The 21,981-nt window shown below is 33.3% G+C and overlaps 1 protein-coding gene across 6 annotated transcripts in view; it reads left to right on the top strand.

Moving 5' to 3' along the window:
- The window catches only part of SENP7 (SUMO specific peptidase 7), a 142,199-nt gene that overhangs the window by 103,858 nt on the left and 16,360 nt on the right, over positions 1 to 21,981 (top strand). For all 6 annotated transcript variants that reach the window (XM_035015287.1, XM_035015286.1, XM_035015285.1 and 3 more), the window contains 7 exons: positions 1,974 to 2,120; positions 6,791 to 6,824; positions 13,019 to 13,198; positions 14,803 to 15,065; positions 16,639 to 16,772; positions 18,288 to 18,404; positions 21,747 to 21,869. In XM_035015287.1, the coding sequence (XP_034871178.1) occupies positions 1,974 to 2,120; positions 6,791 to 6,824; positions 13,019 to 13,198; positions 14,803 to 15,065; positions 16,639 to 16,772; positions 18,288 to 18,404; positions 21,747 to 21,869 (998 nt within the window). The remainder of the gene's footprint in view (positions 1 to 1,973; positions 2,121 to 6,790; positions 6,825 to 13,018; positions 13,199 to 14,802; positions 15,066 to 16,638; positions 16,773 to 18,287; positions 18,405 to 21,746; positions 21,870 to 21,981) is intronic.

Here is a 21,981-nt window from a genome sequence, read left to right as displayed (position 1 = left end):
GCATCGGGCTCCCTGCTCTGCGGGAAGCCTGCTTCTCCCTCTCCCACTCCCCCTGCTTGTGTTCCCTCTCTCGCTGTGTCTCTCTCTGTCAAATAAATAAATAAAATCTTTTAAAAAAAAAAAAAGTATAGTTCTAAAGTGAGGTTCAAATCATTTATTGTCAGTATTCTTATTATCAGCCTCTTATTATCCTATTATAAAGAAATGATTATTAGTAACCACCAGTGTAGAATTATGGTAAAACTATTGTTGGTTTATTTTTTAATAATGTCAGAGGCTGTTATTCTCTAAGGTGTGATGAAGAATTGGGTCAGTTCTGTAAAAAAGTCTGGTGGTCTGATTATTGTTTTGCTGGTGTTTTTATTGCATTGGTGCTCTATATAGAGATCACCTTAGCATCTTAGTAACCATTTTTGCTTGATTGGGCCAGTAGCTTACTTGATGGCTTAGTTGTATTTGTAATGAAAACCATGTCATTATTGATAATGAATTCAAACTTCTCAATGAATTATAGTTTCCTTGGTAGCATATAAGTTGTTAATGCAGTATGAAATGATCATATTATAAGAAAATAACATTTTTTGTAGAACTGATGGAATATGATTACAGCCTAAACAGAAAATAATGTGAAGACCTACTAAGATCTATAGGGCAGCATACCTTAACATCTCCACACCTTTCCTTGTTTCCAGTTTTAAATGAAGTTATGAGAAACAAGGGTTGGCCATTTTTAGGAGGCACTTAGTTTAGTCTTTGCAAAATATGAGGCCCCAATAAGAAATTCTTTTTATCCCATCTTCTGATTTTATCACTTAAAACACACACAGTTATTTGTCTGACTGATTAGAATCCCTGTAGTTGATTTGTTACTTATACTTTAAGGGATAAGAAGAATATTAGAGTGAGCAATAAAAGATGAGAATGATAAAGATTTTTTATAAAGTAGATAAATGGCATTGTGAACTGGGTTAAGAATAATGAGTACTACATATGTTTCAGATGAGGATTAATCACGTTTTCTAGAGGTAGAAGGAGAGTGAGTACACATGCATAGTTGCTCTAGTGGTAATTTATTTGGTTGTTAGTGATGTTAGGGTTAAAGAGGAATAATGTACAAAGGCTAGGCAAATGTATAGTTGAAAAAGTCATTTGAAAGCAGTTTAAAATTCAGAAGAGATGTAGGAAACAACTGCTGCTAATACTTCTTGGTAGTGTATTTTAATTTAAAAGCATGAGTTCAGTAGTGTTTGAGTGGAAGTGGTATGATTTTTGAAGTTTTAGGTAACGAGTTGGCTATTTTCAGACATAGGACATAGAGTAAAACAGATTTGATAGAGGAGATGGTTCTTAGGCACTTATATGCCTTCAAGCGCATTACCTAAGAGCATCATCTTGGTTTATGAAGCAATTTTATGTGGTTGAAATAACCCTTGACCTGGGGATAGAAACCTGGATTTGACTTAACTTTGCTTCAACTAATTTCATGACCTTCGGCAAGTCACTTAACCAATCCAAATATCTATCGGTTTTACTTATGAAATGGAAAAAAAAAACCCCAAACTACCTCACAGGGTGGTTGTGGTGATTAAAAGAGATAATGTATTTAGAAACTCATTTTAAACTAAGGTACTGTATAAATCTTAATTTATTTCTGTTGAGCTAAAAATGAATAAAACCTATTAGGGAATATTAAATTTGAAATCATGGCTTTGATGCAGAGGAAGATATATTTCTAGAGCTTAGGCCTATGTAATTAATTTAAGATTCAACTATTAAGAGTAATTTTCTCAAGGTAAATCATACGCTTTTTAAGAAAAACAAATCTAGTAACTATTTCTTCACAATAAGAACAGTATAAAATCCTTCACAAATTCATTAATAGCAATTTAAAGAAATATTTGACTTTGAAAATCATTGTCAGCATTTGTGTAATACTCAGGGTTATATGCATTTTATAATTTATTCCTTGTTAGGCTTCATCTGAATTATGTCCATATAATCCTGTCATGGAAAACATTTCCTGTATTATACCTAGTAATGAGATGGATCTACAACTGGATTTTATATTTACTTCTGTTTATATTGGTAAAATAAAAGGAGCTTCTAAAGGTTGTGTTACAGTAAGTATATTTAATTTGTTTGTGTTTTTGTTTTTTCAGTTTTGGATTAAGGACAAGGCATTTACAGATTCTTTTTTTTAAATACAAATGACAGTAGAATTGAGATTAATTTTATATGGGACACTTTGAATATGTCATTATACCTACTTTGAGACATGTCTTTAATTAGGGGGGAATCCTAAAATCACAGGGGATATCCTAAAATTATATCTTTGATCTGACTATTCTAATGAAGATCATGTATGAAAAAAGATCACATGTAGTACTGATATTCTTTGGGCTCTTAAACTTACTTGGTGGTAAAGTCCATTTTTATTCAGGGAATAGTTGAGAGCAAAAAGAAGAGATCTTATTTTGCTGGTTTAGATTGTAAACTGAATTCTTCAAATACCTAAATTTCTTTAAAGATCTCCAGGAGTAGTTCCTAGACTGGATTTTACTCAGTTCTCTATATTTTCTTACTATTTCTGCCTGTTAAAATTCTAACCATCTTTTAAGGCTTATCTGAAATATATCCTCTTCTAGGAAACCTTTCCTGATCTCTCCTTTCTAGCCAGAAGTAACTTCTCCCTTTACTGTGTACTTATAGCACTTTGTACATCTGTTGTAAGATTTATTCTGTGGGTTTATAATTGTTTATATTTTTGCCTAAACCTCTCCATTAGCCTTTAAGTATCTTGTGGTGAAAAGCCCTGCTTTTATTTGCTTTCACACCTTCCATAAATGGTTCGATCCTAAATAGGCACTTCAAATGTTAGTTGAATTGCATTGGCCATGTCAGATATAACTCACATATTCTCCCAAAAGTTTTATTAATAACTGTGTTAGGGGTAGGGTAGGGAAAAATAAAATCGTAAGACACACTCTCTCCTTTCATGGAACTTGTAGTCTGATGGAAAAGACAGACACATAATTTACATTATAATAAAATGCAAAATGGAAATACAAGAAGGGTGCATATGGGAATATATGTCTGGAGGAATCCAGGAAGACTTCACAGAGAAGACAGCATATGATTTAAGACATAAAGTAGATGTTTACTTGGTGACTCTGCAGGATTACGGCCTAATTTCATGTATAAATCTAGCAAAATCTGGAATCTACAAATAGTGGTAGCTTGTGATATAGTTAAAATTGCTTTGATTGAAAACACAAGAACAATTTTGTTTAATATTCTCTGATCAGTAGTTTTTAAATATTAATGATTTTGGCATGCCTGGGATGATTTTACAGTTTTTTTCTTTAAGGAATTTCATTCATTTTTTATAATCTTTCCCCCCTGCCCCTCCCATTTTACTTTTTTATTTTATTTTTTATTTATTTATTTTTTTTTTAAGATTTTATTTATTTATTCATGAGAGACAGAGAGAGAGAGAGAGACAGAGGCAGAGGGAGAAGCAGGCTCCCCGCGGAGCAGGGAGCCCGATGCGGGACTCGATCCAGGGACTCCAGGATCATGACCTGAGCCGAAGGCAGTCGCTTAACCAACTGAGCCACCCAGGCGCCCTACTTTTTTATTTTAAATTGAGTTTAATCATTTTTTTTCTGTTGAGTTGTTTGTAATGGTAAAAAATTGGATAATATAAATATATGATAATTTAGTAGGGGAGGAAAATCCAACATAAACATTCAGCAATGGGTTTTCATTAGTTAATATATTAATTGTGTATTATAGTTAGGTGGACTTGTTATGGGCAAAAAAATAAGACCAAACAAAAAAGTATAATGAGTAAAGAAACTATTTTATTTTAAGAAACAATTTAAAGAATATCTGTAATCTTACTTATCCAGAAACATTTGACATTAATTCTACAGTGTATATCATTCCATATTTTTCATATTAGATGCACATATATGTTTAAATCAAAAGTATATGACATAGGGGCGCCTGGGTGGCTCAGTCGTTAAGCGTCTGCCTTCGGCTCAGGTCATGATCTCAGGGTCCTGGGATCGAGCCCCGCGTCGGGCTCCCTGCTCCGCGGGAAGCCTGCTTCTCCCTCTCCCACTCCCCCTGCTTGTGTTCCCTCTCTCACTGCCTCTCTGTCAAAAAAAAAAAAAAAGTATATGACATATATGCTCTTTTATAACTTAACCATTATTATGCTAAGTTAGTTCATGTATCTATTTTGGGGTATTTGGGTCGTTCTTAATTCCTGACTGTTGGAACATTTTGGTTGTCCCAGTATTTGCCATTACAAGTAGTAGGGGAGTGCAAATATTCAATAAATATCATAAAGTAGGTTTTTAAAATTTGTTTCACCTTTGTTGGAACACTTCTAGTTGAAATAAAAACTTAATTGTCTAATTAAAGGGAAGTGATTTAGTAAATCAAAGCAAATATATACAGGTAAAATATATGTATATGAAGAAAGGCTGAGAGGAATTCTGTAAATATTAAAACAGTATGTTAGTAAGGAGAGAGCATAAGCAATTTTAAAATTTAAAAATAATGAATAACATGAAATGGGGAAAGAAAAAGGTAAAAGTCTTAAAACTTTCAAAGATTCAAAAGACTTTTTATATATTTTTTCAGACACAGTTCATAATGCTTTGTAACTTAGAAATTAAAGAACTTTTTTGTGGGGGAGTAAATAAGAGAACTAAACTCAGTCATTTTCCAGATGTTTAATGAGTCTCTACTAATGTGTTGTAGATTAACTGGAGATACTGTTCTCACTCTCATGATAGTTACATTTTGGCTAAACTAGAAAAATATCTATATTGGGAAACTATTTACATAAATTAGAGCTCATTTTCTTATAGTTGGACCTTTACTACTATTATTTTTTTAATGTAGAGAATGTTGCAATAGATGTGAACACTTCATTTTTTGTTTCTCAGCTTTGTTGATAGTAGGACAAATGTTTATTAAATACACATTGTGTTAGAGAACTGTACTAGCTATTGTAAGAAGTTATAAAATAGGTATGGTATGATTTCAGAGAACTGGGTTTATCTTAACTCTCACAAAAATATCTGTCTTATTTTCCCAACTGGGGATTAAATTTTTGCTGGGAATAGGGCTTTGCTTTTGGGAGAGGTTACGTGTTGGCTTAGTCATCATACAAAGGTATAAATGATTATCAGATCCTTGCCATGCTGAAAGATTCGATAAAGGACAAGAGTGCTTATTGTGGAAGAATGAGAGAATAATGACAAAGTAGAGGCCAAGATACATAGATTCACTACTTCTAGTTCATAATTTTGTAGTAATGTCTATAAAATCTCAAAAGCAAAATCCTTATATTCATTTTCTGTAACTAATTATTTACATTTGCTCAGATATATTTTATGAGATTAAAGACCTGGTGAAATATGTCAGAATTTGGCAAGGGAAAATATACACCAAATATATAAAGCAGTTGTGTGAAAGTGACAGAATGATAAGGTGTATTTGACTAAATTAAATTAGATAATATACTTAATCATATGGTAGTGCCTAATGATAGTAGTTCCTTTTGATTAAGACTCTTATCTAAAGCTGACAGAGGTTCAGTAAGTAACCTAAATTTACCTACTTACTGTTTGTATAAGTAGTAGAGACAGGATTTGAACCCCAAGCTCAGCTTTTAATTCATATGGCCTTTTGCCTGAATTTTGCTTTAGTGGCTGATTTAGATTCTGAAATACCAATTTTATATTTGTGAAACTACAATATGAAATAATTTTTAAATTAGAAAAATGAGTCACAATAAACCTGTGACTTCAGTGGACATTGTTTTCTACTTATTTGGAATTCTGTTGGTAGTTAATTTAGGTACCCATGTACCAACATCGTTTTTAATTTTGTTTTGTGCTCACAGACTATACCTCTGATTTGGTAAACAGTTTCATAAATGTATTGATCAAAAGAGAAACCTAACTGAAGAATAAATAAATAGCCATGAATTCATTTGATATTAATGGAAAAATGAATTTAAGAGCCTATTTTAGATGGAACATTTAAGATTTTAGGTGCTCCATGACCTTGAGAGTTTGTTATAAAAGCAACACTTAAGGTCAGATGTATACAGAACATTCCTAGAGAAAATAAGTGTTCTGGCACAGAAGGAACAGAAAGAACAAAAACTTTGCTGCATCTTCAGTCAGAAGGGAATTTGTAACATGGAAAGATGAATGGTGGGAATGTCAACAATGCCAAGAATCAAACCCTGTTTTGTGGTTTATTTACCAAAGTCACTGACACCTTGGGGTTCACTTGGCATTTTCTTGGGACTTTGTCTTATTTCTTCCATAAATATTCAGGAAACATTTTTGAAAAACAATATAAAGTCTTACTGGTTTTTATAAATGAGTATATTGAGAGTTAAATTATATGCACAGGGTTCTTCTGTAAAATTAGGTCTTTACCAAAAAAACTCCAACTAAGTCTTTACAGTGAGACATTTTCTTGGTTTATTGATAAAAAGGCTTGAGCACTTTTTTTTGAAGATTTTATTTTAAAATAAAATTTAAATTTATTTCTACACCTAACATGGGGCTCGAACTCACAACCCCAAGATCAAGAGTTGCATGCTCTATGGACTGAGCAAGCCAGGCACCCCTTGAGAGTTTTTAGTATAGACTTTGAATACATGCTTGTGGTTTGAGAAAGAAAAAGAACTGAAAATTTTGAATAGTAACTTATATTGAGTGGTAACTCATTTTTTGCTTTTTTATATTTCCTTTAGTTCACAACAAAGTATGTTAAGATCCCATTTCAAGGTAAGCTGTCATTGTCTTATGATTTCTTTTCACTGTAATTTTGAACATAAAATAGCAAAAACCCTGAAATCTTTCTGCAGCCAACTTTCCACAGTTTTTTCCAGTATAGAAATTGAGTAAAACTAAGATTAATAATGTATTTCAAGTTAACACTTTTTTTAGCAGCTTTAAAAGGAGTTAAAATACTTTATAAGACTATTTTAATATATTTTATAACTATTGTTTTAATAAGCAGTAATATTAAGGGACTCAATGTAGCAGAAATAAAGTTTTGATAGCAAGATTTTGGTATGATGAAATGTATGAAAATAGGAACTGTAAGGAAAATTTATAATGTTGCCCACAAACTTGTAAAATGGTTTTGTATAGAGGTTAGGAGAAGTTTTTTTTATACCATTTCTTACTGAGTAAAGCAAAGCAGATTGGAAACTGTACCTGCAATATATAGAGCCTCAGACCATTTTCTTATTTTCTGCCCAACTAAAATCCTTTCAGAATAATATTGACACTAAGAAGACAAATAAGAAGCAATAGAGAATAGTCTCTGTAGAGAATGAATTATGAAAAGAATGAGGAAGAAAAATAGACACAGATAACACTTCACAATTGACTAGGGAAGGAGGAAGCTTCTGTTCTAAGACTGAAGATGTGATCAAAGTAACTTTAATTGGACTCCCCGCAGAGCCATGTGCAGAATCCACAACTATATATTGTGATAATCTAGTAATTAGGAAGCTACTATAAGTAGTAAGAGTGTATAAGGCAAGGCGTAGAATAAATATATTGATATTCCTAATTAGGATATTTTAATAAGTTATTATGGAATAATGTAACATGAACCATTTAGAAGAAACAAAGACCTGTGATTTAAAAGAAAATAATAATTTCCTAAAGAAAGTACAGTAATCTATAGTTAAATACCTATGTAACAACGCTCCTCCCATATCCTTTTTTTTTAATTGAGGTATAATTGACATGTAACATGATATTGGTTTTAGGTATACAACATAATGATTTGTTATTTGTATATATTGCATGATGATCCCTAAAGTATGTCTAGTTAACATCTTTCCCCATACATAGTTGCAAAAGGTTTTTTTTTCCCCTATTGTGGTGATTGATGACTTTTAAGATCTCACTTAGTGACTTTCACATGTGTAATACAGTATTAGTAGCTATAGTCACCATGTTGTAGATTATATCCCCATGACTTATTTGTAACTGTAAGTTTGTACCTTTTGTCCCCTTTACCCATTTTGCCCACCCATCCCCTGCTTTTGGCAACCAGTAATCTCATCTCTCTATCCATGAGCTTGTGGTTTGTTTGTTTGTTTTTTAATTTTACACGTAAGTGATCATGCGGTATTTGTCTTTCTCTGTCTGACTTATTTCAGAGCATGAATGGGGGGAGGAGGCAGAGGGAGAGGGAGAGGAACAAGCAGATTCCTTGCTGAGTGCAGAGCCCAACACGGGGCTCCATCTCAGGACCCCTGAGATCATGACCCTGAGCCAAAGTCAGACACTTAACAGACTGAGCACCCAGGCACCCCATAAAAATCTTTTAAAAACAAGGCATGCATATGAAAGGTTTTAATAGATGAGGAACGTAGAGGTCTAAATGCTTATTCTTTTTCTACAGTAGTTGAGGGAAATACTAGTTTTCATATTTATATTAGCTGTTAATTATGTTTGGCTGTGACTTAAAGAAAATAATTTATTTTTCCTTCACGAAGAAGAAATCCAGAGGTAGGGTAAACAGGGCTGATATGGTTTTCTTTGGTCTTCAGAGGCCCAGTCTCTTTTGTTTTTTTACTGTGTCATTCCTGACCTATGTCTTTCATCCTTAAGTTTGTCTCATGGACAACTGGCTGCTTATATTTCAGTCATCACGTTTGTGTTCTAGGTAGAAAGCAGGAGGAAGGGGAAAAATGGTAAAAAGCATACATACCACCTATCTCTTGCCTTTTTAAGGAGCCTTCTTGGATGTGCATGCCACCTAACCTCTTCTACTTACATTTTCTTAGGTAGAATATAGTCATATGATCACACATCTACTTGCAAAGGAAGCTAGGAAAATAGAGTTTCTAAAAGCTAAGTATCTTGCCTCCTAAATAAAATTAGGGTTCTATTACTAAGATCCCTAACAGTGGTTAGAAAAAATGATAGACAACTTCCACTTTCAGTTTCTTCCATAGCCCTGTAATAAAATAAACCAAATATTGGGGAAAATTTGGTAGTGAGGTATATTTTCCTTGATGATGGTGTTAAATCTCCTTTTTTTTTAAAGGGAAACTTTTGAAGCAGTCTTTCTAAAGAAAATTATGGTTGGTACATTTGGATTAGTAGTAATTGTCTAGATTTCACAGAAATAGTATCAATTATTTGGGACTGTGAGCTGCGTGAGGAAGAAATGCTGAGGAGTTTTCTGAAGGTTCTTACTCTTGTAATTTAGTCTGTTTGTCTTTGCTGCTAGTTTCACTGACAGTTTTCGGAATGAGGGAGTTACAGTGCCCATGGATTAGAAGAATTAATGTTATTAAAATGTCCATACTACCCAAAGTGATCTGCAGATTCATTGTAATACCTATCAAAATTTCAATTACATTTTTTATAGCAATAGAAACAGTTCTAAAATCTGTCTGGAACAACAAAAGACCCCGAATAGCCCTAACAGTCCTGACAACATGGCTGGAGTCATCACACTTCCTGGTTTCAGACTATATTACAAAGCTATAGTAATCAAAACAATTTTGTACTGGCATAAAAACAGACACATAGAACAGTGGAACAGAATTGAGAGCCCCAGAAGTAAACCCATGCATATGTGGTCAGTTACTTTTCAACAAAGGAGCCAAGTATATACAGTGGAGAAAGAATAGTCTCCTCAATAAATGGTGTTGGGAAGGCTGGACAGCCACAAGCAAAAGAATGAAACTGGACTCCCATCTTTACTATATACAAAAGTCAACTTAAAATGGATTAAAGCCTTAAATGTAAGATCTGAAACCATAAAACTCTTAGAAAAAAAAACCCCAAACATTAGGGGGTAAGCTTTTTCCCATCAGTCTTGGCAATGATTTTTTTGGATTTGACTCTAAAAGCAGAGGCAGCAGAAGCTAAAATAAACAAGTGGAGTGCCATCAAACTGAAAAGCTTCTGCATAGCAAAGGAAACCATCAGCAAAATGAACAAGCATCCTGTGGAATAGGAGAAAATATTTGCAAACCACATATCTAGTAAAGGGTCAGTATCCAAAATATATAAAGAACTCAGAGAACTCAATAGCAAAAGTCTGATTAAAAATTGGGCAGAGGAAGTGAATACACATTTTGTCCAAAGAAGACATACAAATGGCGAATAAGCACATAAAAAGATGCTCACCATCACTAATCATCACAAAAATGCAAATGAAAACCACAATGAGATATCCCCTCATACCTGTTAGAATGGCTATCATCAGGATGACAAGAAATCAGCAAGTGTTGGTAAGGATTTGGAGAAAAGGGGAACCCTTGTACGTTGTCAGTGATACTGTAAACTGCTTTAGTTCCTGTGGAAAACGCTCTGTAGGTTCCTCAGTAAATTAAAATTAGAACTGCTATATGATCCAGCAATCTCACTTCTGGGTATATATCCAAAAGAAATGAAAACAGGGTATTGAAGAGATATATGCATCCTGCATTATCCACAGTAGCCAAAATAAGGAAACCACCTAAGTGTCTGTTGATGGATGGATAAAAGTGTGATTTATATATACAATGGAATATTAGTCTTGAGAAAGAATGTAATCTTGCCATTTGTGAGAACATAGATGGACATTGAGGGCATTATACTATTTGAGAAAAGTCAGAGAAAGACAAATATTGCATGGTATGCTTATATGTGGAATGTAAAAAAGTTGACTCTCAGAAACAGGGACTAGCATGGTGTGGTTACCAGGGGCTGGGACATGGGGGAAATGGGAAGATGTTGGTCAGAGAGTGTAGACTTCCAGGTATAAGATGAATAATGTACAGAATGGTGATTACAGTTAATAATACTGTATTATATACTTGAAAATTGCTAAGAGAGTTGATCTTACATGTTCTCAACCTGACAATGAAATGGTAGTTGAGATGTTAGCTAATGCTTCGATGGTAATTGTTTTGCAGTAAGTAACTGTATCAAATTAACGTTAGCTTAAACTTACACAGTGTTATATGATAATTGTATCTCAATAAAGCTGGAAAAAAATGAAAAGTCATAGTCCGTGTAAAAAAAAGACAGTAAAATAAAGTAGGATAGCTAGGTAGAGAGAGAGATGGAGATAGGGAGAGACAGAACAGACTTTAGAAGGCAAGCCAGTAGGAAAGACTGGATGAAATAGATGCAAAGAGAAAGAAAACGAGTGATGAAAAGAAAAATGTTTAAAAACACAAGTAAGGAAAGACTGGAAGGACGAATGAGAGAGAAGGAGGAATGAAAAAGGAAAGAGGAAGAGGAAGGGAGAGAGAAAGAGATGAAGGACAGAAGGATGGAAAAAAAGGAAGTAAGAAAGATAGGAAGACAGGCAGGATACAGGCAAGTTAAGAATAGGGAAAGAAAAGGACAGTGAATGAATTGGACTGAAAAAAGAGAAAAAAAGCTATCAAAGAGAAAAGAAAAAGGAAGGGACCAAGATAGGAAGTAGAAGGAAAGAAAGAGAAGTTTAAAGTGATGAGTCTGTAGGAAAGAGTAAATACAAAAGAAATAAAGAATGTGGGAGTAAGAAATAGAAAGAAGGATTTGAAAAGAGGAGGTAGTAAGAAAATTAAGTACAATTGTGGAATAGTGGGGAAAGAAATCTAAAAAGAACTCAGTTAAAATATTACAGTAAAATAGGATTGATGAATGGTGACAGCTAGATAGAAGGTAGGTAGGTATGTGAGGAGTAGATATAAAACATAAATAGATCCATAGGTAGGTGATAGATAGATGGATAGATACAGATTGATCGCTAGATAGAAGTGATTTTAAAAAGGATTATCCAGGAAAATGCCAATAAATAAAAGGTAGAAACAGAGTTAGAAAGAGAAGGAAGTTATGTAAAATGTTTTTAAAAGGAGCAGTGAAATAGTGAAAGTAGGCAGGCAAGCATGCAAACAGTCACAGAGGAGGAATAGGAATACAGAAAAGGAGCAAGAAAGACATGAAGAAATGGAATAAGGAAAGGAGAGAATGAATGAAAGAAGGAGATATGAAAGAAAGACAAGATGTTTAAAATGGATCAATTGATTATAAGAAAAAGTTAAAAAAAAATAGAATGTCTAGCGTGGGAACATTAAGGTGACTAAGTATTTGAATGCTTATTGTAAAATGCTTGAGTGATATGAATCACCTGGGTTTTTTGTGTTTTGGGTTTTTTTGGTAAGCCCAAAATTCTGATTCAGTACATCTAGAGTACAGTTCTGCATTTCTAACAGGCTCTGATGTGATCCCAGGCTGAGAACTAGATTTTGAGTAGCAAGGTGCCGGAAGATAATGGGGGGAAGGAGTACTAAGAGATTTGTTTCAAATAGGTATTCTTCTTGAGTTTGTACTTAACTGATACTTGTATTCCTAGTTCAGATGCTTATTTTCTTAAAGTTGGACTGGATGACCTTCAGGACTTCTTTACACTAGTTTTCTATGTTTATATGAATTAAAAAAAAATCCTCAAAGAAGGTTCTTTTAGCTTACTAGGAGAAAGACCCATAATTTTGAGTGATTACCTAGAGGCTTTGAGAAGTAAAACCTGGAAGAATTTTATTTATTCATTTTTTTTAAACCTGGAAGAATTTTATAAGAAATACTATCTTAGACCATTCAAAAGCTCATAATATCTTTGAGAGTCTTTTGATAGTGGCTAGTCTGTATAGTGGAATACACATATTTTGGGAGAAGAAACATAGGAATAGATTGGCTTATGGTAACATTTGGGTCTTGGTTGATAGTATTGACAAAATAGAAATATATAATTTTCTAAGTTATACTATGCTTAGTTTTCTGCATAGATCAGATAGTTATCATCGTCGTCATCTTCTTCTTTCTTCTTCTCTGCTTTTTTTTTTGCACTGGAAATAATACTTTTGTAAAATTTTGCCAATCATTCTTTTTGAAAAACATCATGTATTAAAGAAGAGTCATATAGTGTGTAAGTGTTGTATTCTTAATGTTATCTTTTTATTTGGTTTTAGTGTCCTTGAATGACGTTTCATTGCTAGTGGATACCACACATTTAAAGAGGTTTGGGTTATGGAAAAATAAGGATGATGATCACAGTAAAAGGAGTCATGCTATCCTTTTCCTCTGGGTCTCTGCAAATTATCTTCAAGAGATTCAGACCCAACTAGAAAACTCCATATTAAGCCAGCAATGTGAGTATGAAATGACTTCTAAATTTTGGAATAACCTGAGAAGTCATGTAAATAGTTTTCTTCTAAAGTAATTTAATAGAATGTAATCATTTCATTGAATTGAAATGAAGTTCATTGGATTAAAAATAATTTTAACCCTTAATGTTATGCAAGATAAATGATTTTTTCTACATAATTTCTTCTGATAATTTTACTCAACCAAGAGAAATTATCTTCTAAAAAAAAAGGAATACTTTATCCTTAAATCAGTTGCCATCCTTGGCTATCTTTCTTACGAGTTTCTTGCCCTTGTTTCATAATGAATAGTGACAGCTAATCCGTGGCAGTGTTAAATAAAATACAGAAGTCTTTACCTTCAACATTATTCTTGAGTTTTTAAAAAAACTCAGTTTACTTAAATATATCATTTTTTCTAAGACTGGATTGAATACTTTTGGGAGAACGCTCCCCAAACTGGTCTATTTAAATATATCTTAAATATCTCCCAATTTTGCTTAGTTTTCAACTCCTAAAGAATCTAGTTTAGAATTGCATAAATCAGATTAGTAAGGTTCTTTCTTACCTCTTTGATCTCTCTACCTTGCCCTCTGTATTCCTTTGCATTTAAACGTGGTAAGTTGTAAACTAAATTTTATACCTTTAATATTACAGTAGTCCCTCCCTTTATCCATAGAGGATATGTTCCAAGACCCCCCCCCCACAGATGCCTGAAACCACAAATAGTACTGAACTCTATATATACTATGTTTTTTCCCTATATATACATACCTATGATGAAATTTAATATATGTTAGGTACAGTAAGAGATTAACAATAATAACTAAGAATAAAATAGAATAATTATAACAATACACTGTAATAAAAAGTTATGTGAATGTGGTCTTTCTCAAAATATCTTTTTATACTGTACTTACCTTTCTTATGATGATGATGTGAGAAGATGAAATGAGGTGAATGACGTAGGCATTTTGATGTAGTGATAGCCTACTATTGACCTGATGGCAATAGGCCAGAAGGAAGATCATCTGCTCCTGGACTGCGGTGGTTGACCATGGGTGACTGTAACTGTGGATAATGAAACCATGGATAAGGGAGGACTGCTATGGTTATTTTGCTGTCCTACTCCAAATTAATTGGGAAAATTCATGATTAAATAGGGAAATTGGGGAGTGAATGTCATCTGAGACCATTATTGAAATGATTGATGAAACACAATGATTTTGAAGGAAGTGTTTGATCAGAATACTTTTTTAATTGGTAGATTTGATAAATGGAGGAGGCAAGAGAAAAATAATTAAATGCTTAGTTATCATTCATTCATTTATTCATAAATTCATTAATAAATGTTTACTAATACCTACTAAATGCCAGATAGTAGAGATACAGCAACTAGTACTATTGTAGAGTTTCTCTTTTAATGCAGGAAGAGTTAAAATTTGTGAGTTTTGAATCGCTGTTACTAATGGCCTATTTTGGGATTTAATTTGCCTGGGTTATTAACTAACATACAAAATACTGTTATTAATAATTAAATTATTTTAATTATAATCCCCTTGAAATATTTTTCACTATTAATAAAAATTGGTTTCTTTTTTCTTTTATAGCAAAATCCAGTGAATTCATTTTCCTTGAGCTACACAGTCCTATTTCACAAAGAGAAGAATTGAAATTGAAAGATATTATGACAGAAATAAGTACAACCAATGGAGAATTAGAGCTTTCTTATCCATTATCTTGGGTTCAGGCACTTCCTTTATTTCAGAACCTCTCTTCAAAAGAAAGTTCTTTTATTCATTATTATTGTGCTTCAACTTGTTCTTTTCCTGCTGTTGCTGCTGAAGAAATGAAGATGAAATCAGTATCTCAGGTTAGTGTATGATTAATATAATTGGCGAGGTTTCATAAAAATTTGTTCACTGGAAATAGAGTGATGTGAAAAATGCTATGTTTTGTCAGAACAGTACAGGAGCCAACCTGAAAGAACTCCCAATACCAAAACTAGAACAGTTTTATTTTTATTTTATTTTATTTTAAAGTAAACTTGACACCCAGTATGGGGTTTGCTCTCAACACTGAGATCAAGAGTTGCATGCTCCACCAACTGAGCCAGCCAAGCGCCCCAAAACTAGAACAGTTGGATCAATAAAATCAGTAATGATAACATGTGATTGTTACCAAAGAATAAAATAAATACCCATAAATCTATATTAATACAAATAAATACCTGAATTAATGAATGAAAAAGAAATACTGATGGTGGATAATTGACAGTTCTTTCTTAGAAAAGTATTTCAATTAATAAATGTAAAAGGAATAAGAAATACAAAGCCACCATAGTTAATGGTTGTTGCAGGCAAGGTCCATCAATAGGTGCGAACTTGGAGAAGCAGGAAATGTGCATAATCTCAAAGTCTCTCAGCCAAAATATTTATTAATAATAAAAAGACAAGTAATAACTTTACAGTGGAGAAATGTGGCAGACATCACCAGGAATAAGAGTCACATCATGCACTGAGAAGGGTACATGACTTCTCTGGTATTCTTCCCAATATTGTATAACCTCAATCTAATTATGAGAAGAATTAGACAAACCCAGTTACAAAATAACTGACCAATACTCTTGAAAATATCAAGGTCATGAAAGACAAGGAAAGACAGGAATTGTAGGATCCTCATACAGAAAAAAGTTATTGGTGGAAACACTAGTGATATCAGAATAAAGTCTATAGTTTATAATATACCAGTGTTAATTTCTTAGTTTTGATAGTTGTAACTGTGGTTATACAAGATGTTAATATTGGGGGAATCTGGGAGAGGCTTGTATATCTCTGTCAAATACATCTAGAAAGAAAAGATTTTCAGTTTGTCTATGGCAAATAAAAACTTTTGGTCTTTTAAATTTTATTTTGTCCTAGCTGTTATATCTTTTGTTCATTTTGAACTGACAAGTTTTCACGTTTTTCTTTAATTATAAAGCCCATATCTGTAAGTATCAAGTTAAGCTTTGACCACTGTATGTACAATCTTTTTTTTTAAGATTTATTTATTTATTTGAGAGAGAGAGTGCATGTAAGTATGGGGAGGGGCAGAGGGAGAGAAAGAATCTCAAGCAGACTCCCTGCTGAGCGTGGAGCTCACTGACAAGGGCCTCGCTCTCATGACCCTGAGATCATGACCTGAGTTGAAATCAAGAGTCGGACGCTTAACCGACTGAGCCGCCCAGGTGTCCCCCGTATGTGTAGTATCTTTTGATCAAAAGTATTATTTTGATTTCACAATATCTTTGGAGAAATTCTAAATGTATAGATATAACTCACTGATACTGATTTCTTTTAGTCACATTTTCTCTTGAAAGTCTAGGTTTTGACTTTATCCTTTTGAGAGTTAATGTGTATTTATGTATCTATAAGGAAACTTTTTTCTTTGCCATTTTCTGTCAGCCTTCAAATACAGATACAGCCAAGCCTACTTACACCTTCCTGCAGAAGCAAAGTAGTGGTTGCTACTCACTTTCTATTACATCTAATCCAGATGAAGAATGGCGAGAAGTCAGGCACACTGGACCTGTTCAGAAGTATGTACTGTGTCATATCCTGTTTGTAATAGGTGGACATATTAGTAGTTTTCATTCATGTTGCTGATTTTAAGTAGTTTACCTTTTTCTTTTTAACTGCGGTATAATTGACACACAATAAATATTACATTAGTTGCAGGTATACAACATAGTGATTTGACAATAGTTTACCTTTTTAAATGTTTTGAGTTTTGCTCTTACACTGATGGTTAGTAATAGAAATAATAATTTTTTTATTTTTTAGAAAGTTAAAAAAATTTATTAAGAAAACAGTTAGTACCATTTTACTTAGTTTTATGTCAGTAAGACATAAATGGTAACCAAAATGTCAAACTGAGTAAGATTGAAGTATTTGTTGAAAATACCCGAGTAGCAGTGTATGGTTTTTATGATTATATAATTCCATATCTGGATATATGGTAGGAAAAGTGGGGTTACTTAACTGAAGTGTGCCTCAATTTAAGGTACTTTGGAGTTTATTAGAACTTCTTTTTCAGAAGTTGCTACTTTATTCATATTTTGTCTCCTCATGGTGGCCAGGCAGAATAGGGAGTCTGTGCATTTGAGAGTGATTTCTCTTCCTCTGTATGTTTCTGTTAAAACAAACAAACAAACAAACAAAAAAACAAATGAAAAACAGGATAGAAAATAGCCCATAAAATAGTAACTATCATATTAGCATTTAAAATTTCACATGTTTTTATTTGATTTAGGTGCTTTGTTTGCCACAATTAAATCAATTGCAGATGACTTCATCTTCTTGAATCTTTCTGGTTTAAGAAGTACATATTATTATACCTTTATTATTGACTATATTCATGCAATGAGGACTGTCATGTGTATTCCAAGATTATAGCTAGAAACTCAGAACTGTCCTTACTTCTGAGATTTTAGAGAAGGTGCCAGAAAAAAGATGCCTAATTAGTGGTTATCTGTTTTCTACTTCTTTCTGCTTGTGTTATAATCACTTGTTTTCTTTATATTCTCTTAAGATTTACATTACATGCACTTTGTTATAGGAAACTTGCCTTCTCTCATCCCATGTTCTTTATTGCTCAGCTGTTGCTGTGGACTAGCCACCAGTAGGGGAACATAGTTTTTGACTGTTGGCTCTTCTAAATGGAAAGGAACTAGTCTTGGGGATTCAAACTTAGATTTGGAAAGTGGAGCATAGGAAAATCTTTTATGGTTTATTCCATCAGTTTGTTGAAAGTTAAAAATTGTACAGAAGAGAGATATCTTTGATGGTATTATAACTGATTGTGAGATATAAGGTATTGATTAGACAAATATGATACTAACCCACATGGGATTGGAAATGAAAAGATAATGAGAGTACTGTTAGTACCTTGTGAAAATAAAGGAAAATATAATTGCTTATATCCTGTTAAGTACTTTTACTCTGTACATTTTAGTTATTGAATATATTGCCCTATTAGTGTTCTATATAACAAATCTCTTTGATACTAGAATTTTCACTACCAATATGTTTTAACTTTAGTTTTACTTTTTAAGGTTGATTGTATATCCTCCACCACCTACAAAAGGGGGATTAGGAGTAACTAATGAAGATCTGGAATGCTTAGAAGAAGGAGAGTTTCTTAATGATGTAATCATTGATTTCTACCTTAAGTAAGTACAATGATAAATGATCTTCTCATTTATCAGTTTTAATGTGAATCTTTTTTTTTTTTTAAAGATTTTATTTATTTATTTGAGACAGAGAGAATGAGAGACAGAGAGCATGAGAGGGAGGAGGGTCAGAGGGAGAAGCAGACTCCCCGCCGAGCAGGGAGCCCGATGCGGGACTCGATCCCGGGACTCCAGGATCATGACCTGAGCCGAAGGCAGTCGCTTAACCAACTGAGCCACCCAGGCGCCCTTAATGTGAATCTTAAATTGCATGTCTATCACTGAAGTTTTGTTAACTCTAGCTAAAAGTAATCTGCCAAGAATTCAAAGATTTTTGCCTACCAGGGTTTTCTGTAGTTGACTTCAGTTTCATTCCTTTACCTCCTATAGATGCTATATACTTTAGAAGAGTTACTGTTTTTTATTTTAGTTTCTGTTTATTTGTTTACTTTTGATTTATCGTTCTTAACTGTTTATATTACTGTGGTGAAGGAAGTACTTAAATTACAGATCACTTTGGGAAAGGAAAAGAAGCAACTCTGTAGTTACCTCTTGTGTCTTTAAGCACTATAAGAGTTACCTGTTATTTAAAAAACCCATACCACGATTCCATTAAAAAATAATTTTCAACTTTTTGTATAGCCAAGCTGAAGGAATAGATAGGAAAGTTTTATAAACTTTCATGGAAAGTTTCTAGTCCTCATCTTACCTGAACCCTCTTGTTTAACTAATAATACTAGCCTTATTCCAGTCACTCAGGCTCTAAATCTCTCTTTAGCATTTACTCTTCATCTCAATACTTTACATTTGATTTCTAGAATTGATTTGGGTCTTTTTAAATATCTTTTACCTGGGGCCTCATGAATTATGAGGTTTTCCAGTCTGTCCGGTAAGAACAGGCACTATTCTTGCTGCTGGCTACCATTCCCTCTCATCTTTTCAAGTAGTTCTCTCCCCAGCCTTTTCCTCACATGCATGTGGTGATCAAAATTCTTCTGAATACTTAAGGAGCATTCTCTGCAGGTGTCTGGAGTTTTCTTTATCTACAGCTCTTCCCATTTCAGTATTCTGATCTGCAAATTCTAGCTGTCTTGGTCTCTACTGACTTTCAATGTCTCCTCAACTTGTAGTCTGCCACCTGGGTTACTCCATCCCATGCTGCAGCCTGGAAACTAGCAACACACTAAGCTGGGGCATTAGGGGAGCTCACCTTGTTTATTTCCCATTTCTCAAGGATCACTGTTCTTTGTTGCCTGATGTCCAGTGTTTTGAAAACTAGTGATTCATATATATTTTGTCTGATCTTTTGCTTCTTTCATCCAGAAGGATAAATCTGGCCTCTGTTATTCCATCTTGGCTGGAAGCAGAAGTCTCCATTATCATTGACTCTTTACCCTCCCTTCCCTCTCTACGTAGTCAGTTGCCAATTTTTTCTTATTCTTCTTTTTTATTATTAACATATATCATTTGTTTCAGGGGTACACATCTGTGATTCTTCAGTCTTATACAATACATAGCCCTCACCACAACACATACCCTCCCTAGTGTTCGTCACCCAGCCACCCCATCCCTCCCACCCCCCTCCACTCCAGCAACTCTGTTTGATTCCTGAGATTAAGAGTCTCTTATGGTTTGTTTCCCTCTCTGGTTTCATCTTGTTTCATTTCAGTTGCCAATTTTAGTAGACTCTGTCTCTCAAATTCATTTATTCTTTTTCTTCTGTCATCATGATTTTCTAGTACTTCTTATCTGACTTGTTATTCTGTCCTTCTAACGAGTCTCCTTGTATCCTTTATCTCTGTTTTCCTATCCATTAAGTATATTACGACCACCACTATTCTTCTTAAACTACTCTATGAATGCAATTCCCATTAGAAACTTCCATTAATCTTTTATTACCTGTCAAATGAGTTCAGACACTCTGACATTTGAGAGTCTTGATAATTTGACACTATCTTTTCAGCCATCTACTAATAACCCTGTATGTATTACAAAGTCCAGCAAAATTGAATTATAAATAATTTACTAAACAAAGCCTATTCTTATTCACTCTTCTCCCTTAATGCCCTGTTTGTCTTGATTCCGGAAGACTTTCCTCTTTATCTCAATCTGTTGAAGTTTTATTCCTCTTTCAAGGTTTCTCTGAAGTGGTACCTTCTTGAAACTTTTCCTGATCTTCTAAACAGATACTATTAACTCCCATAATACTTCATTGCATCTCTTTTATAGTACTTATAATATTTTGCCTGATTTTAAAGTTAGTTGGTGGTATTATGATCATTCTCCTTCTAAAGGTTACGCATCTTATATCTTACTTATTTTTGTATTCCTATAATAGTGTCAAATTTATATTTGGTGAGATGAACTGGATCATACTGTTAGTTTTTGTATGTTTTATTGGAATTCACTAATACAATTTTATTCCTAATTTATTTCCAGTAGTACTTTTCTGTACTACCTTTTCACTGAATTGCCTGTATCTCTGTCTCATTGACTTCTTTTCAGAGGGGATTCTAACTTTATTTTTTTAATTACTTTCTATTTATTAAATTAATGAATAACTTTCAAGTAATAAAGTACATAAATTGTAAGTGTACAGCCAATGAATGTTCTCATATATATGCACTCATATAATCGTCATTCAGATCAAGGTACCATTTCCAGCACACCAGAAGCATCCTTTTTGTCTCTTTCCATGTAGCAAAGCCTCCCCATAACCACATTAAAAAAATTTCAAGGTGTGTTTGTTTTTTATGCTTTTTTTTTTAAAAGCAATTACAAGGTCATTTTTGAACCTGCATAAACGATTAAGAATAGCAGAGTTCTCTAATTATGAAGGGATTAAGTACTAAATCATTGAGTGATAAGCTTATGTTGAAGAATTGTTTTAGTAGAAATGGACTGAGAACTTATAGGTTAGGCATATCTCATAGTAATTAAAATTTTTCTAAATTTATTGTAGGAGTATCATGGTTTCAGTATTTGATTAATCTTTCCTTCTATACTCACTCCTCTGGATTGTAAGCTATATGGTGGCAGGTACTCTTTTCCTCCCTGTTATTTTATATCTTAGTGTAAAAATGGTGCCTGGTGGCATGTTAGGAATTTGATAAATACTTATTAAGTAAGTGAAAGAATAAGCGGGCAATTTCTGTTTTAAATAGTCTTGATGGAGGGTGAGGTAAATAAAGAACCAAAAAAACTGAAATCAGAGCAAATTGCAAGATTGCTTTGAATCTAATAGGCCATAAAAACAAAGATTTCCGGAATACATAAGATAACTGGGAGAAGACCAGGTAAAATCTAAAAATAACTTACTTTTGTGGTGTTGCTGTTTTACAGGTATCTTATATTGGAGAAGGTATCAGATGAACTTGTTGAACGAAGTCACATTTTTAGTAGCTTTTTCTATAAATGCTTGACAAGAAAGGAAAATAATTTAACAGAAGATAATCCAAACCTTTCGTAAGTCATTCTTTCAATGTACATAAGTTTTAAGAGGAAAATATGCTATTTTGATGTTTCTAAGTGAAAAAACTTCTTAGAGTATTTCCTGGAGTGAACAGTATTACCACTT

The sequence above is a fragment of the Mirounga leonina genome, unplaced genomic scaffold (assembly GCF_011800145.1).
Source record: "Mirounga leonina isolate KUSES-001 unplaced genomic scaffold, KU_Mleo_1.0 Mir_169, whole genome shotgun sequence".
NCBI classification, from domain to species: domain Eukaryota; kingdom Metazoa; phylum Chordata; class Mammalia; order Carnivora; family Phocidae; genus Mirounga; species Mirounga leonina.
This window is presented reverse-complemented; position numbering and strand designations above follow the sequence as displayed.